A 24,570-nucleotide genomic window follows, 5' to 3' on the forward strand; every position below is an offset into this window, starting at 1 on the left:
AGAGAGTAAAGGGTGCATGTACAATACAAAGGATGCCAAGGCTTGCAGGCTTTCTGGTCATCCCAAGCAGGAATGAAATTCACAACTTCCAAAACTCTCCTGGAAAGAAGTTATTTGTTTCCGTTTTTATTTTATTAGAAGATATAATCCAAAGTTGTTAGAAAAAGAGTCTTTCGAGAGGATAAATATAAACTACTGTGCCAGGAACACTGAAACAGGCATTTCAGCCCTGTTGAGACCATTGTCACCATGGTTTTGCTTTTACCAGTTTTATATTAAACGTTTCTTTAATAGACCAAAAGTTGCATTCATTTGAATGAAAAATTGTGTAGGGGGTAATAAGTTAGCTGAATTACTGCTTAATATTCCTTTTTTAGCAATCTGTGTTACTCAAGTATAAATTTAAACAGACGGGGGATAATGAATTAAATGTATGAAATTGGTGCTGGAGTAACGAGGTTATATGCATCATGGACTTACCAATGTACTCCCGTTCTGCATATTGTGCAAGTCTCTGTGAGCATGAGCGCAAAAATCCAGGCAGGCAGTAACCCCTGAGAATGGGCGACCTTCTTTTAAACCCAAGCGACACTCAGGTGCTCTGTGTTCATACTCTATCTGGAAAGAGATGACAGGTACCACTTCAACTCAACTGGATGTTTCAGCACATGGAATTAGCACTGAACGCTCCACTGTGACAACATGCAAGCCTCCTAACATCTTGGAGGTGGCAACATACAGATCTTGAAGGCAAATAAAATCAAGCAATTTGATGGCAATTCCATATCGATACTTCATTCCTTGCTGCTTTGTTCTCTGTTACCTTCTGTCTCTGGCGTGATGGTGAAATTAGCCAACAATACTTTTCCTTGCGTGTTACTTTTGATTCTCTGCCAGTGGTTGGTGTTTTTACATGACAAATGCAGTGCATGGTTTCAGCATCTGGCACGGTAAGAGTGATGTGTTTGTGTAGACTGGAAATATACCAAGCTATTAAGGGAAAATGGCTTTAGAAAACTGACTTCAGAATGACTTCATGAAAAATAATAATTTGCTTTTTGATTTGTGATATTTTGGCATGCTAAACATATATTTCACGAGGACTTAAGTACATGAAAAAGATGAAAAAGAGATATAATTCAGTCACGACAGTGCCTTCTACCCATGCGCTCACTACTAAGCAGCTTTACAAGAGTTCATAATACAACAATAAACCTTACACAAAAAGAAAGAATTCTGTAATGGAAGATCAAGCCTGAGACAAATGACAGTTTCAGATTTTATTTAGAAAATGAAAAATAAAACCACATTTGTAAAATGCTTTGCCAAAATTCCTGAACCTTTCAAGTGAATGCAATTCTGAATGGAACTTAATGGATCCCATTTTAAGTTAGGGTGAAATTAGAGGTTTTGCCAAGTCTTGATCCAAGTTCACTAAAAAGATGACTAGTTTGCTCACATATTTTTAAGATCTGGGATATTTACTTCCCTGGAATCTGAAAATAAAAGCAGAACAAAACCTGAAGCATGAAAACTTCTTTGGAATTAAACTAGAGTGGTCTGAAATGTTAGCCATACTGTAAGTGTCTGCTTGAAGTATTCTTGTGCAACTGTTCTCCGAGACGTTCTGTTGGATCCAGTTGGAAAACCAGACCCTTCCCAATGCTAGATTTTAACCCAGTAGCAATCCAGACTTGGATTAGAATAAATCTGGGAATCTGGAATTTCTTTTCAGGATTCAAAGGGGGATTGATTTTAGGGCTTTTTGGTTTTAGAACCTTTTACAATACCATACAAACCAGGCCTCTTTAAAACCACTGACAGTAGCTTGCCCAGGGTTTCCACACAAATACAAGGTCTGCACGAAACTCGTGAAACAGGCCAAACTATACACATGGCTTATTGCACAAGGTAAAAATTGAAACTTGTAAAAGCATTTCTTTTCAACAAGTGTCAGACAGGACCATGGCTTACATGGATAAAAGTTCTTTTGAGAATTTTTGTGGGAAAAGAAAAGTTGCCCAAGCCAAGAACCATTTTATTCTTCACCACCCCCTCATTTTTTTTTCTTCCTCTTTCTTTCCTCTCTTGCAGAATGTCTCTCAGATATTTGGACAGATAACCAGAGCTAGTGGGCGCATGGCCACAGCTTCCTCCACAATAAGCCTCCAAACATTATCTGATCAGGTAAGTGAAATTGGGTAAGTCCGTACTGAATTTGCTTACCCTATCTAGTTGCTACTAAATATGCAGTAAAGGAGTGAGTTTTATGCAAATAAAAATGGACAGGTTTGGTTAGTTTATTGTTTCCATTACAGTTGAAAATCTGTCTTGTGCTGGTTGCTACAGCATAATGCTGTCAACAGGCAAAAAAGAAGATGTCATAGTTTGCAGTAGTTTGGAGACTGTCAGTTCTGTGACTTTCTAAAAGTGAACCAGAGCAATGAAAACGAAGGCCAACAGTTACATGTCTGCAAGGGCTATGCTATCAAATTTTGATGCAAATGTCTGAAATACATTAGGTAAAGGAGTGCAGCTGAGAGACAGCCACACTGGGAACCTCATAAAACCTTTGAATGTGCTAAACACTGCTTCACAAAAAATATGCGCGCATGATCCCCTCATGCAGGGAGGCTGGTGCAAGCACTTGTGCGCATATGCAGGGCTGAGTGTGTTCAAATATGAAACTTTGCTTTAAAAGTATGCTTGTAATGGCTGTTTTGGAGAAAAGAAAATTAATCTGCCACTTGAGAGAGCAGAACTGAAACTGTGGCTTCAGGACTCTGCCTTCTGGCACTGTTGCCAATCTCACACCATCGTCACGGCTGTTTTGCTAGATAGGCTGGTGACTCATTCAATTCAGAAATTTGTGTTGTAGAGCTGAAGAGTTCTGCTCAAGTGTGAAGCAATTTTATTGTGTTGATATAGGTGAAACGATTAGTTCTATTTAGTGGACCAAATTCTGCTAGTTTTACTTTTGAAAGCATTTTAAGTGGAATTGCTGATTTCCATTCATCTTTACTCTGATGTCAAAGAAATGCTGGCACAAAAAGTACATAATGGTTTGGTGCAAGACTGAAGCATTGAGAAGCATGGTAAAAATCAGATTATTTGCATGACTGCTCCAATTCTTTTTTTCCCCAGCATACCTGGTTGTTATATGCATCAGGTGCAAGCTTCTTGTAGGTAGGTGCCATAAGGGTTGACAGATTCTGCAAATTGGATTCTAGTTTTTCTTCCTGTTAGGAGATGAAATAGAGTTCAATGACATTTCCATGCTGTATGTAGGGGATCTAAGAAGTGAAGGTCTTTACACAATTATGTTCACACTGATACTTGTGTAAAGGCCTAGATCATTATCATTCTTGTTTAGATAGTAACTGTTGTGAATCTTCTTTTAATTTTACTGTTTCACACCCTTTAAAAAGTGATGCAGTAAAGCAGTATGGTGTGATCCTTGCAAGAGGACATCACATACTATAAATCTGGTTTATGTGAAGAAGATTCACATGCTGTAACATGGAGATTTTTTAGATCCAAGTATGATGATCCTCATTATTTTCCCTATTGGAGTTTTGGGAAAAGTAGTACTCTTCAGAAGGTTTGAGAGAAAAAATATCAGAATGGTCCATCCATTTAATTTAAGGGTTTTGCACATTACGACAGTGCTTCAATGCAGTGAAATACCTTTTCATGCAGCGATTTAAAATTACGTAAATACTTCAGAAAGTTCCCAGTTCTTAAGCAATGAAGAACTGTGGATGTGTCTAGTGATACGGACATAAGAATGACCACATCTCTTCTTTAAGGAGAGGTACACACTCTGAATATGAAGGGTTCTTTAAAAATTAAGTACTCCAATAACATTCCCCAAAGTTGTTCCCATCCTCTTAGGACGAGAATCCCAAATTCAAAAACTTGCTTAGACGAGGCCCTTATTTTTAATTTCAAGTGCATAAAGAACAGTGGCATACTGTGGTATACTTGGTTTTAGGAGTTTTTCTATTTTAGGAACATGTGAATGGCTGTGAAAAACCTATGGGTTTGAGAGGTGTGTTTCATGCGTTAAAAGTTTGTATTTCCTACTATGGGACTATATCTGAGATTGGGATTCCAAAATGACGTTATGAATTTGTCAAAAATAACTTGCTGTGACCTTGTGGCTGCTGCTAGAACTTGGACCTTTTGTATGGCCTGTAGGTTACCATTTGTAAATGTTACTTCTGGTTTTCATTGGAGAGGATCCTAATTGTCTTGTCTATAACTGTGTCAGCGCTATGGGACCCAGCCGCTGGTCTGGATGCATGCTTTGGCTGCCCCCGGCTTTGTGTGGGAATAAGACTGGAGTGTAAAAGCATCTTCCCTGCCCAGATCTGGCTGCCACGGGAAGTAAGTCCAAGAACGTAAGCTGGAAGTGTGGCATGGTAGACTCTGGCCAGGTACCCAGCTTAGAAAATTTAGGGGGTTTAGGACTGCAAGCTATGATAAAGAAGGCTTTGTGTCACAGCATGATTTAAGGAGAGCTATTCTGTAATTTTTAGGGTCAGAGAAGAGCAGTGGGGAATGTGGGAAAACTGTGTGTTAATTATGATGATATTCTAAATAGTGTGCTATTGTCAGCCCAGGCCATAGGACGCAGAAGTACCTGGCTGTCTGATCGCATGAAAGAAATGCTTGGATTTGTGTAAGAAAGACACCAGGATACAGTGAAAGTTGTGGACCGATGTGTCAGTACACAAGCAAGGGACTAAATCCGCACGTGCTTGCCAAAAAACAGGCTGGGCCATTGGAGCCTCCCAGACACATGACTAGCTAGAGGTGTCCAGGAGTCGCTGCAGTTGTAATGTCACAGGTATCTTGTGCCCGGGCTAAGGTCAATGTTTTTTTTAATTACTCTGACTCATTTTAAACAGTTGCCAGTTTGCTGTAGCACAGAGCCCAGCCTGGAAACTATTCAGTGGGGAAGGACTGTATGTAGACTTCCCATCCTCTTCTTCCTATTGTCACCTCAGCGTTTCATCATGTTTGTCTCCATGCAGTCTGCTCTGGTTCCCAGTTGCAATGTTATTGCCTTCAGTTGGTAAACCTCCTGCTCCACCACCGGGGAATGCCCGATTGCAAACCTAATGCAGCCACAATTATTCAGGCCATGCCCTCTCCTCTAATTGTGAAAGCCTGCAAACATGGTTTCAAGTCTCAGGGCTTTTACCAGCTGTCAGAATTTGGACAGTCAATTCAGCTGGCTCAGCAACTGGAATCAATCAGTTTTGTCTGGCAGTTATTTAATTACCCTACATGTACGCCATTCAGGCAGGGCTCTGGCCCCTGGTCTCTTGTACTGTATCTCTGTTTGCAGAGTGACAGAAAACATTTCCTTGCAAATGAGGCTCATTTTAGAAATGGACACCAACCTCTTTTGGGTCATCCCCCATCAGCTTAAACTTTCTTGGAATCTTGCTTCTGGCAAACTTACAACCATTGTAGTACATGCTCCAGGAGCAACCAAAGGAAAATGAAGCACCACAAGTTTCAGGGTCCAGCCCTTGACATGCACAAGTCCGTCTGAAAAATAAGAGAATATGGCTGTTAGCAGCAAGGGGCACTCCTGCAGCAGGCATCAGTATTCTGCCAGTGCTCTGGGGAATCATTCGTCTTGGATTGTCTTCCATTGGTAAATAATGAAGAAATGAAAGAGGAAGGCATATGCATTATAACAGAAGAATTTATCAGAGTGAATAATTTATCGGAGTTAATAATTTCATGGTTGCAAAGCAAGGACTATGGGGTTTCTACACTTCTGTGAGGAACCTGGCTTTGCTCGAAAGAGGGAATGTTCGCGTGGTAGGTAGTGATTGTCATGGTATCTGAAAGGGGCACACGCTGATGGCTTTGCAAGAATGTGGGAGCCTTCTGACAGCAGCTAAGCATTACTCCTGAAATATGACTCTAGCCATGAAGCCAAAGTAACCTACAGTGATAGCCATGTTAATTTTGGTTTGAATGTTCTTTGCTATCAGAAAGATATGGGAAAACAATATAGTGCAATTTATTTAGATTCAGGCTAGCTTCTGTAGGCTTACAATATGATTTAGTGCATCTAGCTTTTATTTCAAGATTGAGGTATCTGCTGTCCTGGGCCCTGCTGAGATCTCTTCCTTTAAATATACTGAGATGCTTCACAACTCCGGGAACATGTTTTTCCCTGATTTATAAGAACATTTACTTTGCTTTTCTCACAAGGTTTGTGGATTTTCAAACTGCCCGAGACAGTTGGAAAGGTTACGCGTATTTCAGGGTAATAGCATCAAGGGGGGTGCCAGGTCCGAGGCAGAAGGTGGGGTTGCAAGATGGACGAGCATACACTTTGTTCCACTTACTCTTCATTCAGGGCACACCGCCGGTTCGTGAGTGTGCCATACTTCCTCAGGGTGTCCGTGAGTTCAGAGTAGAGCTTGTCGGCTAGGCTTGTGGGGATTCCCTCCCAGACCAGGATAAGAATCACGATCACAGCCGTCTCACAGGTGTGGCCCGCTCGCTCACGCACCAAGCAGAGTAGCTTTTCCTCCTGACTGCTTCTGCGGACTACCTGCATGCACAGCAACACACACACCCCGGAGCCCCAACACAAACAATGCGTTTCTTAATGTGAAGAACAAGAGAGTAGGAAACCTCAGCATTAGTGCATGTGTGGGGAGGTTACTTCTGCTGCTGTCTTCCTCTTTGTTTCTGGCAACTTGTTCCATTTTTCTCATTTAACGATCTGGGCCAGGGCTACCCTAATGAAGCTGACTCTTAAGTGGCTAAACTTGACTGCTGGCATGGAAAGCCATGGTGGTGGAAACCAGCTTTGTAAAGGTACGCCACGTGCTCTGCTTCAGCAGGAATCCTCTACTGAACCTGCGCTATGGTACAAGCGGCCGGGTTCGATTAGTAGGCAAAAGGAAGTGAGCAGCGAGATCCCTCCCTGCGCAGAGCTGGATGGTGGACACCTGTGCTTAGGGGCAGGAGCTGTGCAGGGAAAGGCAGGCAGGCAAGGAAGGGACTAAATAACTGGACATGGGAGATCCCTCCCCTTCCCTCACAAACCTAAGCAGTTAAACCCACGATCACCGAGCCACTCAGTTTTGTGACCTGCCCTTGCTACATACAACGATTACAGCGATGAGAGGAAAGCAGCAGATGTTGTTCAAATAAGACTGTCCTTCTCAGTGCTTGTGCTACTGTGGGTATTGCTGAAAAAAAGGGTGCAGTCTGGCATGCATAAAGACTATAATCATGTATCAGTTTTTCCTCATCCTGTATATTTCATGAGCCTACCCAAACTACTTGGTAATTTCTGCCAAAGTATGACAGTGTTTGCTAAGAGGGTGTCCTAAGGACTCTCTTGAACTGGGAGTGCACTTATTGGACTTACTTGTAAGCTACAATTAAACAGCAATAAGAATGTATGGTGGTGTGAATCTTAAATCTAAGTGAAGCTGCCTTCCTTCTCAGGTTTTCATATCTTTAAGCCAAATTTTATTCTTGCCGTTTTCTGTGCAACAAGTAAACGGAGTGTGAGAGACAGGGGTGGGAGCAGGCTACAGGCACCTGGTACTGTGGTACTGCTGCTGTTGAGTTCTTTTAAATTTCACAGTGTCAACTATCAGGACATGTCACTGCTGTCTGCTTACATGAACCATCATACTGAACTAGATTAGTCTTAACATTTGTGTACATCACTTACCCATTTAGCAATTGGACATCCTTGAGAACTTTTGCCTTCTTTCCCAGTGTAGACAACCCTCTCAATCCTTATAGCTTTACCCTTCTGTCCAAATCTTAAACAAACAAAAATATGTACAGTAAGGAGATTCATTTGGTTCTGCATGAACACTGAAAAGAATGGAGCACATTTGCTAGTCTTAATAAACACTGAGTATTACAGGGGAAGGATGTGCAATGCGGTTTATCTTGCTGATTTTATTATAGTGGTGGATTGATATGTTGAAAGGGGCAAATGTCTTTAACTCATCATGCATGAGTAAAAATGATCCATATCACATTAATATTCCCAAATCTTTTAACTGTTGCTGTAGAGAATTTATAGATGAAATTTTGAAAAGTGGACTTTAAGTCTCTCTATTTTGGGCATGAATTTCACATTTTTCTTTAATTTCTGGGTTAAAGTTGTTACTCTGAAATGTATATAATTATGTTGTCATGGAACAGCTGGCATGCAGTATTCATTATTAATTTTCTGTGCTTGTTTCTGGTTTGGATACAGTGTGAATCAGTTAAGTTGTGATTAATTTCCTTTATCATCTGCTCATAAATCATTACTTATTTACTTCTGCCTGACTTCTATATGGCATTGGGAACACCAGGTGCCCTCAAATGATGCCGTTTGTGACTTTTTGAGACTGAAGCGGGTAAGCTCAGCTCTTGCTGAAGCATTTAATCAAGGTGATTATGCCATCAAGGCAGAATCTAGCCCCACATGCAAGTAGTGCTCTTGCCCAGAGCAAATGCGATTCACTTTCCATGTCCTTTGATGGACCAGGTAGAAATATGCAGCAAGTGCTAAGTGAAGCAAATCTTGAATCAATAAAAAGCATCAGACCTGTTAAGCCATTTCCAGGCATGTTCTCTGGCCAGGCCTCTCCTTGGGCTGCTGCAGGTGGGGGGTGCCCACTGCTGAGCCCTAGAGCGCACCAGGTCTCAGGTGAGGTCGTGCATTAGAAACTGCAGGGTCTGCAACATTACAGATCCAGCTACCGTGTTGACTTGGCTGCATTTTGGGGACCAGAGAAATTGCACTTCCATCACTATTTCTTGAATTCTGATGCTTTCATTGGCATAACTTTTTTTTTTTTTTTTTTAATAACCAAGTGTGGGGACTAAATCACAATCTCCTTGTTCTTTGCCTGTTACCTATAGAGCAATCAAGATAGTTCCTTCCTGTTGCGCACACATTTAATGATGCCTTGAGAACTTTTGACCTTTCGTCCCTCTTGTTTTTGCACTAAAATCTTGGTGATATATTTAAGAGCAAATATTTGTATTTAAACTTCTGTCCTGTAAAGGAAATGAAGAATGCTTATTTTTAGATGTGATCTCATTGTGAAATTTCAGTGTCACAGGAAATTATACAAACAAAATCAACTTGTACTACACATGTTCTGCAGGCAACCGTTAGGTCACTTTTTCCTACTTAGGCTTGGATGTTAGTATACATTTCTTTCTTTAATTAACCACATTTAAAAAAAATAAATTTAAAAACTTAACATTTTCTATTAATTTGCTAATCTGGACCGCAGGACAACTGTGCAGATGCCGCTATAAAAATACATTGTATGTTACACACTGCAAATGAAATGGACTTTGTCTCAAATCTTTTCCACTGTCACAAAAGAATTTGTGCCTGATGTTTGTCATGCTTGCTTTTAGGCCAGTGCTGATTGGCTTTAAAACCAGAGCAAAACTCACTGAGTGTGAAGTAGGATTGGGAGAAGAAAGAGGTAAAATGTATGTATCCATCATGGATCCTGCAAGAAATTTGTTCTGGTACAGCTAAAATATTAACTGCAAGTCTAAACCCCAATCCTGGTGTGTTTGGCAGTGCTGATACCTTAAAAGTCAATTCATGGAAGCCTGTTTAAAAGTGCTTCAAGTGTTATTAGTGTCACCAACTGCACACATGTGCTTGAGAGTATTTTTATAGTTCAGTGCTTTTTTAACTTGGGGATACAAAATTAACTAACGAGGAAGAGTTCTGAAGTTCTTCAGTCAGAGAATCACACAGTTCATACCATATGAACAGTTGAAAACTAGCCATTGTTCAAGTGGCTGCTGCTATACTCTGCTGAACCTGGCTGAGTAGATGCATGTTATCTATAATCTCTCAGGATTTCCTTCTGCCAACATGAAATGAAATTAAATGCAAAAAAAAAAAAAAGAAAAAAAAGAAAAAAAAAAAAGAAAAAAGGTGAGGTCAATATTAAGGATGAAAAACTACATTCCAAAGTAAAGAAATGAAAAAAGTTTCATCTCTAATAATTGACATCATGACATGAATGACTTTCCTTTTATTTATTATTTGTAAATACTAAAGAATTAACCAGTCAATGAGAGCTATGGAGATAACAAATTGTAAGAAGCTTCTCAGGAGAGTCAGTGTTCACTCCCTCTTCACAGGAAGAAGCTAATTTATGTAGCTTACATGCATTCAAGGTGCTCACAAAGCTGAAAACAAGTATTGGGGCAAGCCCCACACAGGAGTCACAGGGAAGGAGATTCAAAGAAAGAGAAAGGACCTTAGGATTTAGAGGTAATCCAAAGGGTTTTGGATTATTAGGGCAAATCCTAAGTGGCCCATGGTTGTGCAGTGATGAGCACAAGCTGACAGACCTTGCTAAGAAATGCTGCTCCTTAGCTCAGACACAGCCCTGCAATAATGCTCATTTGCTTTTGGTTCTGCAACTAGCTCCAGCTTCTTTGCAGTTCTGGAGTCCAGATTTTAAAGGTATTATCAATCAAATTCCCATCTGTCTTTGACTTACTGGGAAGCTTTTTGTTTGCTTGTTTGTTCAAAGGGGGACTGAATTCCCAGATACCTCTAAAAATCTGACAATTAATGTCTATGCATGCCAAAAGCTATAAGAAATGCAGAATTCACAGTGCAGAAGTCACTTTTGTGACAGTTTTTAATTTAAATACCTTAAAAAAGCTAATGGGTTTTGCACTTACACATATTTTCAAACAGCACAGGTCATGTAACCATTCTGTGCTGTTCAAAATTCCTGGTTTGGTTGGCTTGGATGAATACATCTATCATGGGATGCAAGATGATACAGGACTGTCCACAATCAAGGTAAGGCTGGTTTTGTGCAATACTCCGAGGAAGGGGATGTTTTTTCACAAAACTACTTATAGATTCTTGGGCTGAAATCCTACCCAACAATTTTGTGGCACTCCTCTGGACATGACTGATTTAGATGTAGCCCTTTAGGCCTGTACTATATACTTAGTAATTTGGGGGGGTGTGCTCATTTTGGAGTTTGATAATTCTGTTCTTCATCTTTCTTCTACCTCGGCGTCCTCCTACCCAGAGGGAACACCAGGTCCATGCCTGCTCTTACAACCATTGCCAACCGTCTTGCTTGGCAGGCTGGTGAATACTTGTTCCTGCTTGGGTTTGCTGGCATCTGTCTCAAAGTGTGCAGCCTGTGCCAGCCAGCAGACTATTAGCCCTGTCAAATATTGTGACTCTCTGGTGAATAGCACAGTGCGTAATGTTGGCAACACTGGAGGAGCTAAGCCTACAAGTAATTACTTGATTTGCAATTGTTTATTTCTTTATGTGCAAAAGCTGGAAAAATTCTGACATCCACAAAAGGATAAACTTTAATCTGCCCTGTGCCTTTGCACTAATTACCTTTCTTCCATGATTTCTCTAATAGCTGCCACATTAGGACCGGCTCCTAGATGGGTATAGAAAGGACCTTCATCTTTTTCAATAATTTGCTCTGTTTAAAACAAAATAAAGGTTATTACTTCAAGGCTTAATTCCTTAATGTAAAAAGTCACATTGCAAAGCTTACATCTAGCTTATTAGAATACCGCTGTATGGGTCTGGGGTCAGAGTTTTCAAACACTTATGTCTAAAGTATGCCCACGCAATTTGTACAAAACATGCAAAGCACATGGCTAATCCTGCAAATAGCTGTGATACGGGCTGTGTGCCTTTTGCTAGCACAAACAGTTGTTTCACATCTCAGGCTCTACACTGAAATTCAAAAGGCATTTTCCTGTTATCACCAAACAATTGTTTCTCCTTCTCCCACTTCCTTCTCTCCCAGTATCTGGAAAGGAGGATAAATGGGATAACAATGGCAATACTGACATTAGGGAGGTTCACAGTACTTGTTTTTCAGCAGACATGTTACAGTGTAGGAACCTACAGCTTGAGAAAGTTGCCAGTAAGGTTACCTAGAGAATTTCTGCCACCCACAAGAAGACTTCATGAAATGAAAAAAAGCAAGTTTGCTGAAAGAAATCCTGCACAAGAGTTAGTCAAAATGGTTGTATGCTAAGAATGTGGCCTCAGTTTTCTGTGTGTAGGTAAGATCAGAACATATGCTATATGTTTAGTTTGATACCAGGAGGCAGGCTCCAGCAGTGAGAAAGAAATGGCCAGGCTCTGCTTGGGTTCAGAAGGAGGTGGTGGAGCTGTGCTGACTTGTCCGAGGGCTGACTTTTATGCTTTCTGCCATGCTAACTCCAAAGGCTGGATGACGTGCTGCTGCTCTTGACATACAGCCTCCAGAAGCATGATGAAAGCATGCTATAAACCTGAATGTGTCAATGGGGGAATGGCGTAATTTAATCTTCCTAAGGACAAGTATTAGTAGGAAAAAGCAATAAACCCTTTCAATCACGCTGTAGCACTGGATTCTTCAAAGAGGACAGGAACTAAGTTTCATGCTCCTTGATTTCCTAGAGAATCTGCTAAGACTGAAGAATTACAATGCAAGTGGAGAATAAGCTCTTGCACTTAGTAGTTGCAGTACTGGCTAAAAAAGTGGTGAGGATAATGAAATGATTGCTAGAAAAACTTGTGCCAACTACATCGGAGAAACTGTCTCAAGAAAAAAACCTCAAACAACTTCAGTGTTTTCAAAAAAAATTGTACCTACATTTTATAGGTTTCTTATAAACCAACAAAGAACAGCAAGGAACTGGCTTCCAGTTTTCCTCCTTGGAGCTTTGGAAATCCACTACCTCCTCTTTTTGTTCCCATGGATCATCTCTGAGACATAGCCCCAAGAGTTTGAAAAGGCAAAAAAGGTCCATTTTGCAGTTTTGGAGGATTATTGGTTCAACTTTCCTCTTAAGTAGCTGGTACAAAATCCCTGTAAGTGAAACTATAACAAGATTCCCCGCGGCCCAGCCCATTTTGTCGCAGCCTGAACAATTAATCCATTAGTCTGAAAGTGCCTGTTAGACCTGGCTGTGTGCAGAGTTAGTGCTGGATGGAAGCTCTGGCTATGGGGCCACGCTGGTCACTCTGCTTTGCTTCCCTCTGCTCTATTCTTCTGGCTTTTGGAGATCGGGTACACCATGAAGAAACACTGAGGGTCCCCCTCACTGCTTTTTTGATGCTGCTTGTGTAACTCCTCTAAGAAAATGCTGATCTCTTTAGCCTTGCAGGAGACAAGTGTGTGAAAGGGAGGATAAACTCTTGCAGTAAGTGAGGCATAATCTGTCATCCCTTCTTTGCTTAGGCTTTACTCAGGGAAACTTCAGCAATTTCACTGTTAAGAGCAAAAAATGGTGTAAGGATCTCAAGTTTTGGACCCAAGACATACTTTATAAATGCTATATCTAACCTTGACAAATAGATTAGATTATAAAGTTATGACCTACTTTTTATCAGCGTGTTGTCATTACATGTCTGCTGCTCAAGGAGAATGGATGTGAGGGGATACATTACTGGCCATAAGCATTCTGACTGAAAAATCAAATAGGTAATTGCTTTATGAAATATTGAGAAAGGGCCTGTGTGTAGGGTTGGGTAAGGGGAGTAGGCATAACTACATAAAACTGCAATTTTGTAAGTCTTTGCTAATTAATGTTCTAAAAAAACCAACCCAAAAAATCTTCCAACAAAAACATCCAACTAACCCCATGATCCCAGCTCGAAGGCTCATTTCCTTCCTGTGAACTAGTATATTTTTAGTACATCTCAGCACTTACCAACACAGCTGCAAGATGGGAAATCATACTGGGTTTTGGCAGGTGTGTCCAATAAATTTTTTACAGGAGTATCCAATAACTTGGAAGGTGAGTCTAAAAAATTATTGAGAACAGTTCCAGCTGTTCTTTTGGTCGGGGTTTTCTCAGCAGACAAGTTTGCTTGTTGATCTAAGACTGGGGTCTGAGTGTCAAAATCTGCAGCACTGGTATTTCTTGACAGGATGGTAATAGGGCCTGCTGTTTCAACCTTCACATGTTTAGGTGATTTGATAGTAAAAGTCTTGTGATCAAACAGTGATTTGACCTGTATCTGTTTCAGCTGCTGTTCCATTGTCTCAATGATGCTCTTTTGTTGCATGCTCTCGCAGCCAAAGTGCTGATTCTCTTGTTTAATTGTTTTTTTCCACATTTTGTTTTCCAGCTGTCCAGCTAATGGACGCATGCAGACATTAGACTTTGTGCCAGCCTCAGTTTTTATAGGCTTGCGCGCTGCACTGGGACCAATCTCGGTTTTGGGTTGCTGGTATGCTTGTTGCTCCTGTTTTTGCAAGAGATGCCACCTTAGAGCAGCGTGCTTTTGAAAATCCTTAGGGGTTTGGGACTGCACATGACAGCCTCTCTGGTCTTGGGAGTGTGGGGCAGTTTGCTGGCTGAGTGGTAAGTACCGCTGAGGAATCTGCGTGACTTGTTGGCTCGGGACATCTTGGTTGAGACCACCACTGTAGCATTGTGTTTGCTGGAGTGGTGGTAGCTGTATAACTGAAGCTTGTTGTGTCTGTTGCTCTTGTTCTTGAAAACAGTGATTCACATCTTGCTTTGCGGTCAAGTTATTTGAAAAATACTGCACATGTTGCAAGTCCTGCATTTTGTTGGCTCCAAAGTGTTTGATATTTGTGGCGTTTTCTTTCTTCTCAGAAATCAAGTGCATGTTGTTTGGGCAGGGATGCTGAAGACTAGCATTTGCTTTCTGAGCATAAAGGGGAGCTTTGTTGTTCATGCTCTGTACCTGCTCTAGGCCTAGCTGAGGGCTGTGCAGCGGGAATGCAGCTGATTTCATGTACTTATTCCCAGTTTGAAAGCATTCATCTGCTTTAAGCTGATTGAAGGATGCCCTGTCTAGTGGCTGCTCAGCATTACTTTGGGAGTGGGAAACAGTTTGGGGCAGGCCTTTATTTTTCATTTGCAGAGCCTGTTGCTGGTTTGGGGTTAGCTGCGGACTGCGTGGCAGTTGCACCTGCTGGGCCTGTTTTTGAAGCATCTGCTGCAATATGTGTGAATGCAAGAATTGCTCATTTTCTCCCGGCTGGGGATTCAAGTGCTGCTGTTTCAACAGGGCCCCTAAAGGCTGTTCAGCTTGTTGTTCTGGACTTTGCTGGAAACGGAGCTGCTGCGGAGGGTGTTGCTGCACTTGGGACTTGAGTAGGGAATCCATCTTGGTGAGCTGTGGCTGCGGTGAGTGTTTCTGGAACGGCAGCTGCTGGTCAGCTTTGGGATGCGGCTGCAGCTGGGAGGTCTCACTTTTGTACAGCAGAGGAGTTTGTTCCTGTTGCATTATATTCTGGCTCTGGGGCTGTCCTGAGGGCCCCTTTAATGCATCAGGACTTCCAGCATACTGTTTTGTATAGGTTGCTTTTGTTGTGTTTGCCTGGAATTGAAGAATTGACCGCAATAATGCCTCGCTGGGCTTTTGGGGAGGCTCTCCCTGGCGGAACTGGGTAGAAACCAGTTCTATCCAGGCTGGTTTTGAGTAATGTTGAGCCTGTTGCACAGGCTCTTTCACTTGGTCCTTTGCTTTGTTGAGAGGAATCTCAGGTTCTCCCTGTCCTGGGAAATGCTGGTAGTGTTGCTGCAACTCATCCTCACTTCCACGCGCTTGCAGGTTTTGGAGGGGAGGCTCCGACGCCGGCGTCATTTCTGGGTGCTGCTGAATTGAGGCGGCCACAGCAGCTTGCGGGTTGCTTTCACTGACATCTTGTGAGGTTTGTGCCTGCTGTGGAAGTCTCTGATGAGGGTGCAGTTGCTTTTGGCTGAGGCTGGGACTTTCTGACATTGGTCCCTGCTGTTGCCCTTCATCCTTTATCTCCCCAGGAAGAGTTTCATCACATCTGTTGTCATAGGAATGGTGTCCTTCTCGCACCATGACAGGCTGTGCACTGTTCATTTCCGGAGCAGGAGGAGCGGAGGAATCTTTGTGAAACATTGAGTTCTGTTTAAAGAAAGCACCATTTTTTTCTGCTTGCTCAGAAAACCTTTCCAGAGTGGCACTCTGAGCCTGCAGGTTACTGCTGGAACTTAGAGAGAGGTCTTGGTTGGGAACCTGCCCTACGCTTCCACGAACAGTACTGTTTCCTATGGGTAACTGGTGTGGATCATAGCCTGGAATCTGTTGTTGTAGCTGTAGTTCTGGTTTCTGAAGTGAACAGCTACCTGGCAATACAGGTGGTTTACTGGAGTCTTCTGTGTTGTAGACCTCAGTAACCACTACAGCTGGCACTTGAGGCAGCTCAGAGTTTGAGGTCTGTGGGGAAGTGATCTGCCCTGAGGTATGGGATGAATGTGTTGTCTCACAGGACAACTCATTAGTAGCCTGACTGGTAATGGCATTGATATGAGATGTGTTCTTCTGCATTGCTATGGAAACATGTTCTGGATAATACTGAGACAGTGTTTTCTCCAGGAGTTCACCATGCATGCTTTCCATGGAAGAGGCAGAAACTGTAGCACCATTAGGCATTGGCACTGCCTTGTTCTTAAGTAGTAAGACAATGTCCCTGTTGTGGCAATGAACGTTTTCCCGCTCCTGCTCATCCTGAATCAGGAGGTCATGAGGGTTTTCTGAACCACCACTGTTGTGTCTTGTAGACTGTATGAAATCTGAAGCTTCATTTTCTTGTCCTGTAAAACTTTTCAGTTTCTTCTCACTGTAACAATTGGAAACGCTTGGTTTTTCATTATTATCCTCTGGCTCAGCTTTTTCTCCATTTACTTCTTTGTCTTGTTTCACTTTCTTGTTCTCATGAAGTCCATACAGAGAGGGCTCACTAAAAGTGCGTTTTATCCCACCATTTTGCATATATTTGGAATATACTTTCTTTTCTTGTAAAAGGTCAGGGCTAACACGGTTGTTTGGACTTCCCTTCAGGTGGGGCACTCCATAGTTGCTTTTAATGAATAGCCGCTTGTGGTCTCCATTTACTTCAACTTCAGGCCTCTCTGTTGCTGGACTTCCATTCTGTAGCTTCACCACAGAAGGCTCTGCCTGGCACCCATGAGAAGATTGCGATATTAGGAATGGACTCAATCTATTGCCGTCAACATGGTTGGTTCTGTCCTGTTCCATCTGGCCTGCTCCGGGGCCATCCACAAGGCTACCCTCTGAACGTATCTGAAAGAGAAAAGGAACAGGAGAGAATGTAAGTCAATTTTAGTTTCCACTGATGAACAGCTAATTATCAACAATTCCTGCAGCATTCAAACACCCCGTTACTCTGACCAGCTTCCACACACAACATGAGCTCAGAGGCACACCTGAGGGATGTTTCACTGTCTCCCTTTTTCTTGAAAAGTTTGTTCTTCAAGATCAAAGGAGAATGAAAATACAGAGTGGCTCCTTACTCCTATTTACGCACAAGCAGATATTTCAACAAAAAATCTCTCCTAATGGTGCAAAAAGTATTCTCTGCTTTTGAATTATTTGCTTAAGACTCCTCTGTCATCACATTTTGTCCTTGGTAAGGCAAAAGTCATGCCAAAACCATAGTTCCCAGACTTGGTGCTAATCCCATTATTTGATTAAGTGTGCCAAACCTCTTTCGTGTGACTTGAAGGATTACTGCCACCAAGCTTGCCAGTTAGAGAGGAAAACCTCCTTTCTTCTGTCTTCAGCTGTCTGACAAGGCCTTTTAAAACTGGCATTCCTAAAGACCATGCAAGAGGCACAACACGTGTGAGACTGCCACACTTGACTGCTGTCCATAGGAACTCTTACAGTTCATCAACATCTTGGTAACGTTGACAGAAACAAATCGAGAGATTCCTGAAAGGTTTGATGAAAGTGGTATTTTTTCAGGTATTAATATCCTTTCAAATTTACATATAGACATCAAGCATGGCTTAAACTATGCAGATGGGTTTTGAACTGAGCCCCACAGCTGTGGAGCTAGGACTCCTTCCTTCTTTGTTTGGATGGAAAACCCATTTTCTCACACAGTCTTTATATTTTATTTATAAAATAAAGTTTTTCACTGGATAACAGTACTGACAATGTGCAGTGAACAAATTCCGTATCATGACAAGCTAATCCTGTTCACATGGATCTTCCCAGGTTTCACAATCCCAGTGAACTTCGATAAAGCCCTTGTTTGACTGCTTGTAATTTATTTGTTGTTGGCTATATGGTTCTTAACCAGTCACAAATGACAGAAGACGGGCTGACAGAGTCTTACAGATGTGGGATTGCATAGAGAAAATTTGGACTCATGCATGTCTTTGTCCTAAAGCTTTTATTTTTAGTTTGCATAAAGGGGAACCTGAAGGGCTCTCCATTACCAGGTCATCCCTGGTTTGACTGCAAAGTCAGAAGAAGCACTACATGTGTCTGGTATTGCCACTACATCGGAAGAAAAACTATACTGAAAAGTTTCTCCTATCATATTGCTCTGCTTATGTATTTATCCTACACTGTTGTTTTTATTTTTTTTAATGCTAAGCAACATCTAATTTATAGTTTTCAGTTCAGTATTGCCTTACGTAGTTGAGTAATATGATTCTAAAATTTTTTTTTCAGTGATATTAATTCATGAGATTCATTACATCCAGCAGAATCCCCTCTGCTTGCAGCTCTGATTTCAGTATCAGGACAATTCAAACATACATTTTGACTGGCAAGCACCTATATGATGACTTCTGTGCACTTCCTCCTTATACCAAACTTGGTTTTACATTTACTTCTGACCTCCTGAAGTTTTTTTCTTCTTTCTGTACTCAATCTACGTTTTGTATGACAGAAGTAAGCAAGTTCTCTCTGTGAGTAACAGTACTTTAAAAAAGTGTTTTTGAAGGGAAAGCTAAGAATAGGGAGATGGAAAAGAATGTTTGCCCCTCTCACTTACTTTCTTGACAAGGTAAGGTATGCTTCTTCCATTCTAGATATATTTCAGTATATTTCCCAAGCTAGCTTTAAAGTACCACAAGACACGAGACTTTGCAGCTTTCTAAGGGAGACGATATTCCATGCTTAACAGAAAGCACCATGAAAAGTATTCCTCCGATGTGTCATTCTAGGCCGGGCAACAGAATGATGCTCCCAGAGCATCTCAAAAATAAAATGTCAGCCTAATTTGTAAGCCATTCTTTTCCTTCACACCTTTCATACCTGGAAATTGCTGCTGAACCTCAACTCAGACATGATTGTGTGGGCTGCTGTATTTCACAAGTATGAAATGAAATAAAAGGCACCATAATAATTAACACTGTGCTGTCAAGCTGTTTCTAAAATATTTATTTCTTTTTAAAAAGTTTTAGTCTGTGTGACTGAGCTGTGAGAAACTTCCTCTGGGCCTGAAAGTCTGCCTCGCTGCTTGTGTTCTGGTGTACCCTGTGGGCTGCAACTAAATTCCTTCTGAGAGTTCCCAGACAATCTTTCTTCTCAACTCCTTACCGATAGGTAAAAATATCTTTTTATTTAGAAGTGGGGGCTGCCTGACTTCTCTAAACTTAGCTTGTAAATCTCTCAAAGGAGCACATCTGTGCTTCAAAACAGAGCCTTAGGTGCATGTTGATCTCAAAAAACATGAGGTTATGTTCACTGTGTGGCATGGACTATTATTCACAGTATTCTCAAAGACTTCATGGTATGAGTCAATCAGTTCCCCCAAATCCTGATCACCCTCAGAGTAAAAGACACTGGTTTAGACATTGTAAAGGACACGGGAATCATTTGGTTCTTTGAAATACAAAGTTAATTCATCGATTAAAAGTGCCAGATTTGCATTCTTTGAAATCCATCTAGGATTGTACGACTGTGTTATACTTCTTACTCTCTCTGTCTACACTCAATTATTCACAATCCTCAAGACACACCTGAGTCAAATCTTGCTCAAGGAGCTACAATTCACAGCAATTATTTGTAATTTAAAACTGGCAAAAGACAAATGGCAGCAATACCTTTATTACTGGCTTTAACTGAGACACCATAAAGATATTTTTGATGCTACTAGTAAGTAGACCTGGTTGTGCCTTACAAGGTCTCTGTGCTCTTTGTAATTGTTGTGGGATGAACTGTCTGCCTCTCAAAGTAAATCTGCTTTTCCCTAAGCATAGCAGTTAGCCTTTTTCCTCTTTCCTATAACTGTATTTTATCCAGACCATTTAGAAGCTCCACATATTTTTCTTCAGCTATAATTCATTAGAAATTCAAGTCACATCAGCAGCATCTGTGAAACAATTACTGCATCTAGGATTGACTCTGCAGTCTAATCCATCATAATTATGACTGGCCTCTTTGAAGATGCCACGATGCATGACTTAAATATAGCACATTACTGTGCAAATGGATCACCATCTCATCCCACCAGTACGCATTCAAGTCAGAATTCAGTCCACCACCATCTGACTTTTTTCAGATGCAATCAATGTATGTACATTTATTTCTTACCACCTACGGGGCACAAACTGGAAACTAGGTACTGAAGGAGAGTATCAGATGTTTGGGGGTTTTTTTATGGGCAAATTTGGTGTATTCCTGGCACCTCTATCAATACAGGAATACCAAAAGACTGTGGAAGGCGCTGTTAAGGGCACAACAAAGATTTCTGCGGCAACAAAAGTACTCTTAGTTATGTCATTTTCTTTCACAGAAAATCTTTACTTTTTTATGGTTCTAGAGGTTCATCCCTTATTTTAGATAGCACCCATATCTGGGGAGTTTGTGATTGCAAAGTGACAAATACACCTACTGCAAGGTAGTACAATCTTCTGCAAAGCTGGGCAAGATTCCCAGTAGAAAAAGTAGGGCAGGGGGGATGCTGTGGCTCATGGCCCTAAAGGACCAAAAGGTGGGATGTCAGGTGGGTTGTTTCCCCTTCTGGGGTTAGCTGGGGTAGAAATATATCTCCTCAGAGGTTTTTCTCCCCATCAGAAATATACCTTCTCAGATCATGACCTCAGCTGACTTGTGCTTCAATGATTATTAGGAGGAGACTCAAGAAAGCCGAAGTCGGACACCCGTGAGCTTGTTGATGGCTTGCTGGGTTGTTCTTGGAGCAGTGCCACAGCCTCCATCCTCCTGGCACCCTTCTGCCATCGCCAGATGACACAGGTCTAAATTGCTCCCAGACAAGAAACCCCTGTATCAGTTTCTAGGGAGGAGGTGAATCTGATCTGCCAAACTCCAGTTTCTAAGTTGTATTTCTGCTTACATTCCCCTGCTCCTATCACTTGGGTACAGTAGCTGGCTTAATTTCTGGCTTCACTTGCTATGTGTTATTACATGCTGCTGTGCATTGCTTCTCTCCTCTGAAGTTCATGCTGCTGGCAAAGAGGTCTAAATCCTGAACTTCCAAAAAGTGAAAAAGGTCCTAAGCGAAGGGTTTTCTTTTCCCTATTTCAAGAATGAATGAAAAAGCGTGAGTAGCATTATTCTGAAGTAAGGACGCTTCTGCATGGCATTATCAGAAAGCTCAATTTCTGTACTAAAACCTTAAATCTTCTGGACTTGCATACATGCAAAATTGTTTCTGATTAACTCTGTGTCAAAGTTTTCTCTTTTTAAACTTTTGAACAAGATGTGTAAGCAGTTAAAACGATGCTCAACACCATGATTTATAGCCATGTAGTTATCATGGGATGTAATTTTTCTCTGGCCTAAGTAAGCAGCAGTTGCTTCAGCCGTACCTTAGGTCAACACGTGTAAGCAAGCTGCAAATGTCACTAGAGGAGAAAAGATGTGCAGTCAACTCAGATAGCTAATGGGCAATGTAACACATCAAAGCCCCTTATTAGTGAGACATTTCCATTATTGCTGGTATAAAATGTTGCACATATGAAAACTGTGGCATAGTTTAAGGATTTCCTGTATGTTTGCACTTAAGGTGCACTGTGTTTATACGCTGAGAAACAAAGCAAACTTCCATGTGGAAACTAATGGGAGAGGCAAGACCCTGTGTATGCCTGCCCAGACTCTGGGTGGTTTGCCATTCACAGAACAGCTTCTTCCCAAGCCAGGGTTGCTGGTAGTTTGTAATAAATAAAATACCATCAGAAACCAAACCCCACGTGGGCCTGTTGTTTAAATACAGGTTTAACATGCTTTTCTTGAAGCCAAGGCATCCACGGGAGAGAATTTTAACCCTGTTGTCCAAAGCAGATTTGAAAGAGAGATTGCATTAACATCCAAGATGGATTGAGGTTCTGAATCCCACAGCACGCCCTAAGGATTTGCTCTGCTCCCTACCAGCATCACTGCTGCCTCGCTGCAAGCGTGGTGGCTGAGGAAAAGAGCAAAACTTCAAGGCAGATGTAAAGGAGGCCCCAGAAGGACAAGGACACTCTGTTGTTAGCTGGGCTCTGTGGCTTACAATGGGGTCCTTTTGCACTGCATTCAGCTGTCTCTTTGTTTGGATAGTATACTTACTCAGTGCATTAGCAATGCTTTGGAAAGAACTCACGTAAGGATGCTGTGCCTTCTATGTCCCTTGAAGTTTTTACATTAGGGCTGCATTTTTTTCTAAATACACATTTTGCTTTCTGATTGTGGCTATAAATAGCAGTTAAGGGGTTAATCTAGAAACTACTGGATAAGATTTTGTGACTGTGTTCTACAGGAGGTCATATTACATGAATATAATTGTCTTTTCTGGCATTTAGATCTACAAATAATCTGTGTCAAATAGAAAAGAAAATGTGGGATGGCTAAAATTTGTTACCTAATTTATAGCTATTCTATCCTTAATTTACAGGGAAAATGGTGACTAACAAATATAGATATAAGCTGACATGAGGGAATGAAGAGCATGGGATTTGTGAAATACGACGATTAATAATTCATTAAATCTTATCCAAGCCAGAAGCCTCATAATTCATGCATTTTTAAATCAACTAGTGCTAAACCCCCCTCAATTTATTTTCTTGCATTTCAGTGATGCAGTAACCTGACTGCAAAAAACACTTGAATCAGAGTAATTTTTTACCTTAATGCAGAGGACAAGAGAGTAAAGCTACACTGGCCTGCACAGTGGTTTCCCATTGCTATATTATATAACTATCAACAAGACTGGATACTGCATAATATTTACCCAGACATTAAAAAATTGCACTATTTTAACAATTGCATAACATCAAAGGGAGCAAAAATTAAATGCCTCTACAATATGGAAAAAAAATTACTTGAGGGAAATGCATTCAGGAATATAAAATGTGAGTAAATAGGAATTATAATGTTGCATCACACAGCTCTCCAGTTCCTGTTTTTTTGTTATTTATGCCCTATACAAACTTTGCACCTAATCGTACCATGTAGCACTTCTAACAGAACAACACACCTCTTCTAGTCACTTGTAAAGCCACTGTAGTATGACTAGGTTAGAGATGTTTCCCAAAACCTCAAAATTCAGAATCAGGTTGGATTTAAGAGGCAAAAGGACCTTCCTAATGTGATAACCAGAACATTCAAGAGGAGGTTGGCACCTATGCTTGTCCTTGCCAGTTGTAAGCTCATTTCTGTGGTTTGGATGTAGGGCGTGGTGGATCCAGGTGCCATCGCACAGAGCCGTATTATTTCCCAAGTTAGCCTGTTTGACATTATCTAGGGTGTTGGTATGCTGACATATAAGACCAGTATTGCTCAATTTATTGAGCACCACCTTGATTATTACACATCTTTCACAAATACAGGGAAGCTGAACTACAACACCCTTTCACCTTTGCTGGTTTTGGGAGCGAGATGCTCCTATGCTTGGATATAATGAGAAATTTCTGTTGTGTGCCTGTGAAGTCTGACCAGCAAAATTGTTTCAAATTGTGACTCACACCAGACGTCATTTGGGTAATTCACCAGTTTTTTGTTCACGCCTGTGGATTCAACACAGGGAAACATGTTGAGGTAGGAAAATAGAACCAAGTCTCTTTTTTTCTTCATCTCAGCCAATTATCATGCTAGATTAGGTGTGTTGAGCAAAGGCTGGCAAGGTAGGGTGGGCAGTGTTATCAGGTGCACAGCTGGTGCTCAGACCTGGTTTTCATTTCTGAAGAAACACGAGGGATAATTTTCTTCTTGGTACTTCAGTTACCCCACATGTCAAACAGTAATGATGCTACTGGCCTCTGATTAAAATCAGCTATCCGAGAGCAATAGCTAACTGCTCGTGCTGTTCTGTAGTGCAGCGTGCCTGTGTGTGAGCACGCCAGAATAAGCAAGTGTTGGTGGTTGAACCGTTCTTCAAGACACACTTGATGTTATCAACCCGCCATTTAGGGAAGGTTACCAAGATGTCAGTGTCATCATTATCTTCCAGTTTCTGTGATCTTCGTCCATCTGGCTTCAGACCTGGATATAGCATGGATTTCTTGGATTGATGACTTCCTGACACTAGTCAAAGGTTGGTTATCCATGATGATTTCATCACAGCTGCCCGCAGAGTTAAGTAATTTGCTATTAAGTAGTATATCCTCCCTGAGAACTAGAAGCAGTGGAAGAGATTCTCTTGGCTCTCTTCACTCCTACTATAAAGAAGAAAGGGAGGACCCAAAGGAAAAACTACTGGCAAGCTGAAGATTTCAGGGTTTCATCATGCTGGGGCAGTAACATTAGAAAACAGGAATAGAAATGGTCCTGTT

General features: G+C 41.4%; 1 protein-coding gene across 1 annotated transcript in view; it reads right to left on the reverse strand.

Annotated features, from left to right (window-relative positions):
• The window catches only part of TET2 (tet methylcytosine dioxygenase 2), a 79,525-nt gene that overhangs the window by 7,197 nt on the left and 47,758 nt on the right, over window positions 1–24,570 (reverse strand). The window contains exons 2-8 of the mRNA XM_080379700.1: window positions 13,738–17,122; window positions 11,417–11,507; window positions 7,727–7,820; window positions 6,378–6,586; window positions 5,412–5,562; window positions 3,150–3,239; window positions 481–618 (exon numbers count right to left, since the gene is read on the reverse strand). Of these exons, the coding sequence (XP_080235826.1) occupies window positions 481–618; window positions 3,150–3,239; window positions 5,412–5,562; window positions 6,378–6,586; window positions 7,727–7,820; window positions 11,417–11,507; window positions 13,738–17,122 (4,158 nt within the window). The remainder of the gene's footprint in view (window positions 1–480; window positions 619–3,149; window positions 3,240–5,411; window positions 5,563–6,377; window positions 6,587–7,726; window positions 7,821–11,416; window positions 11,508–13,737; window positions 17,123–24,570) is intronic.

The sequence above is a fragment of the Falco punctatus genome, assembly GCF_963210335.1.
Source record: "Falco punctatus genome assembly, chromosome: 1".
Taxonomy (NCBI): domain Eukaryota; kingdom Metazoa; phylum Chordata; class Aves; order Falconiformes; family Falconidae; genus Falco; species Falco punctatus.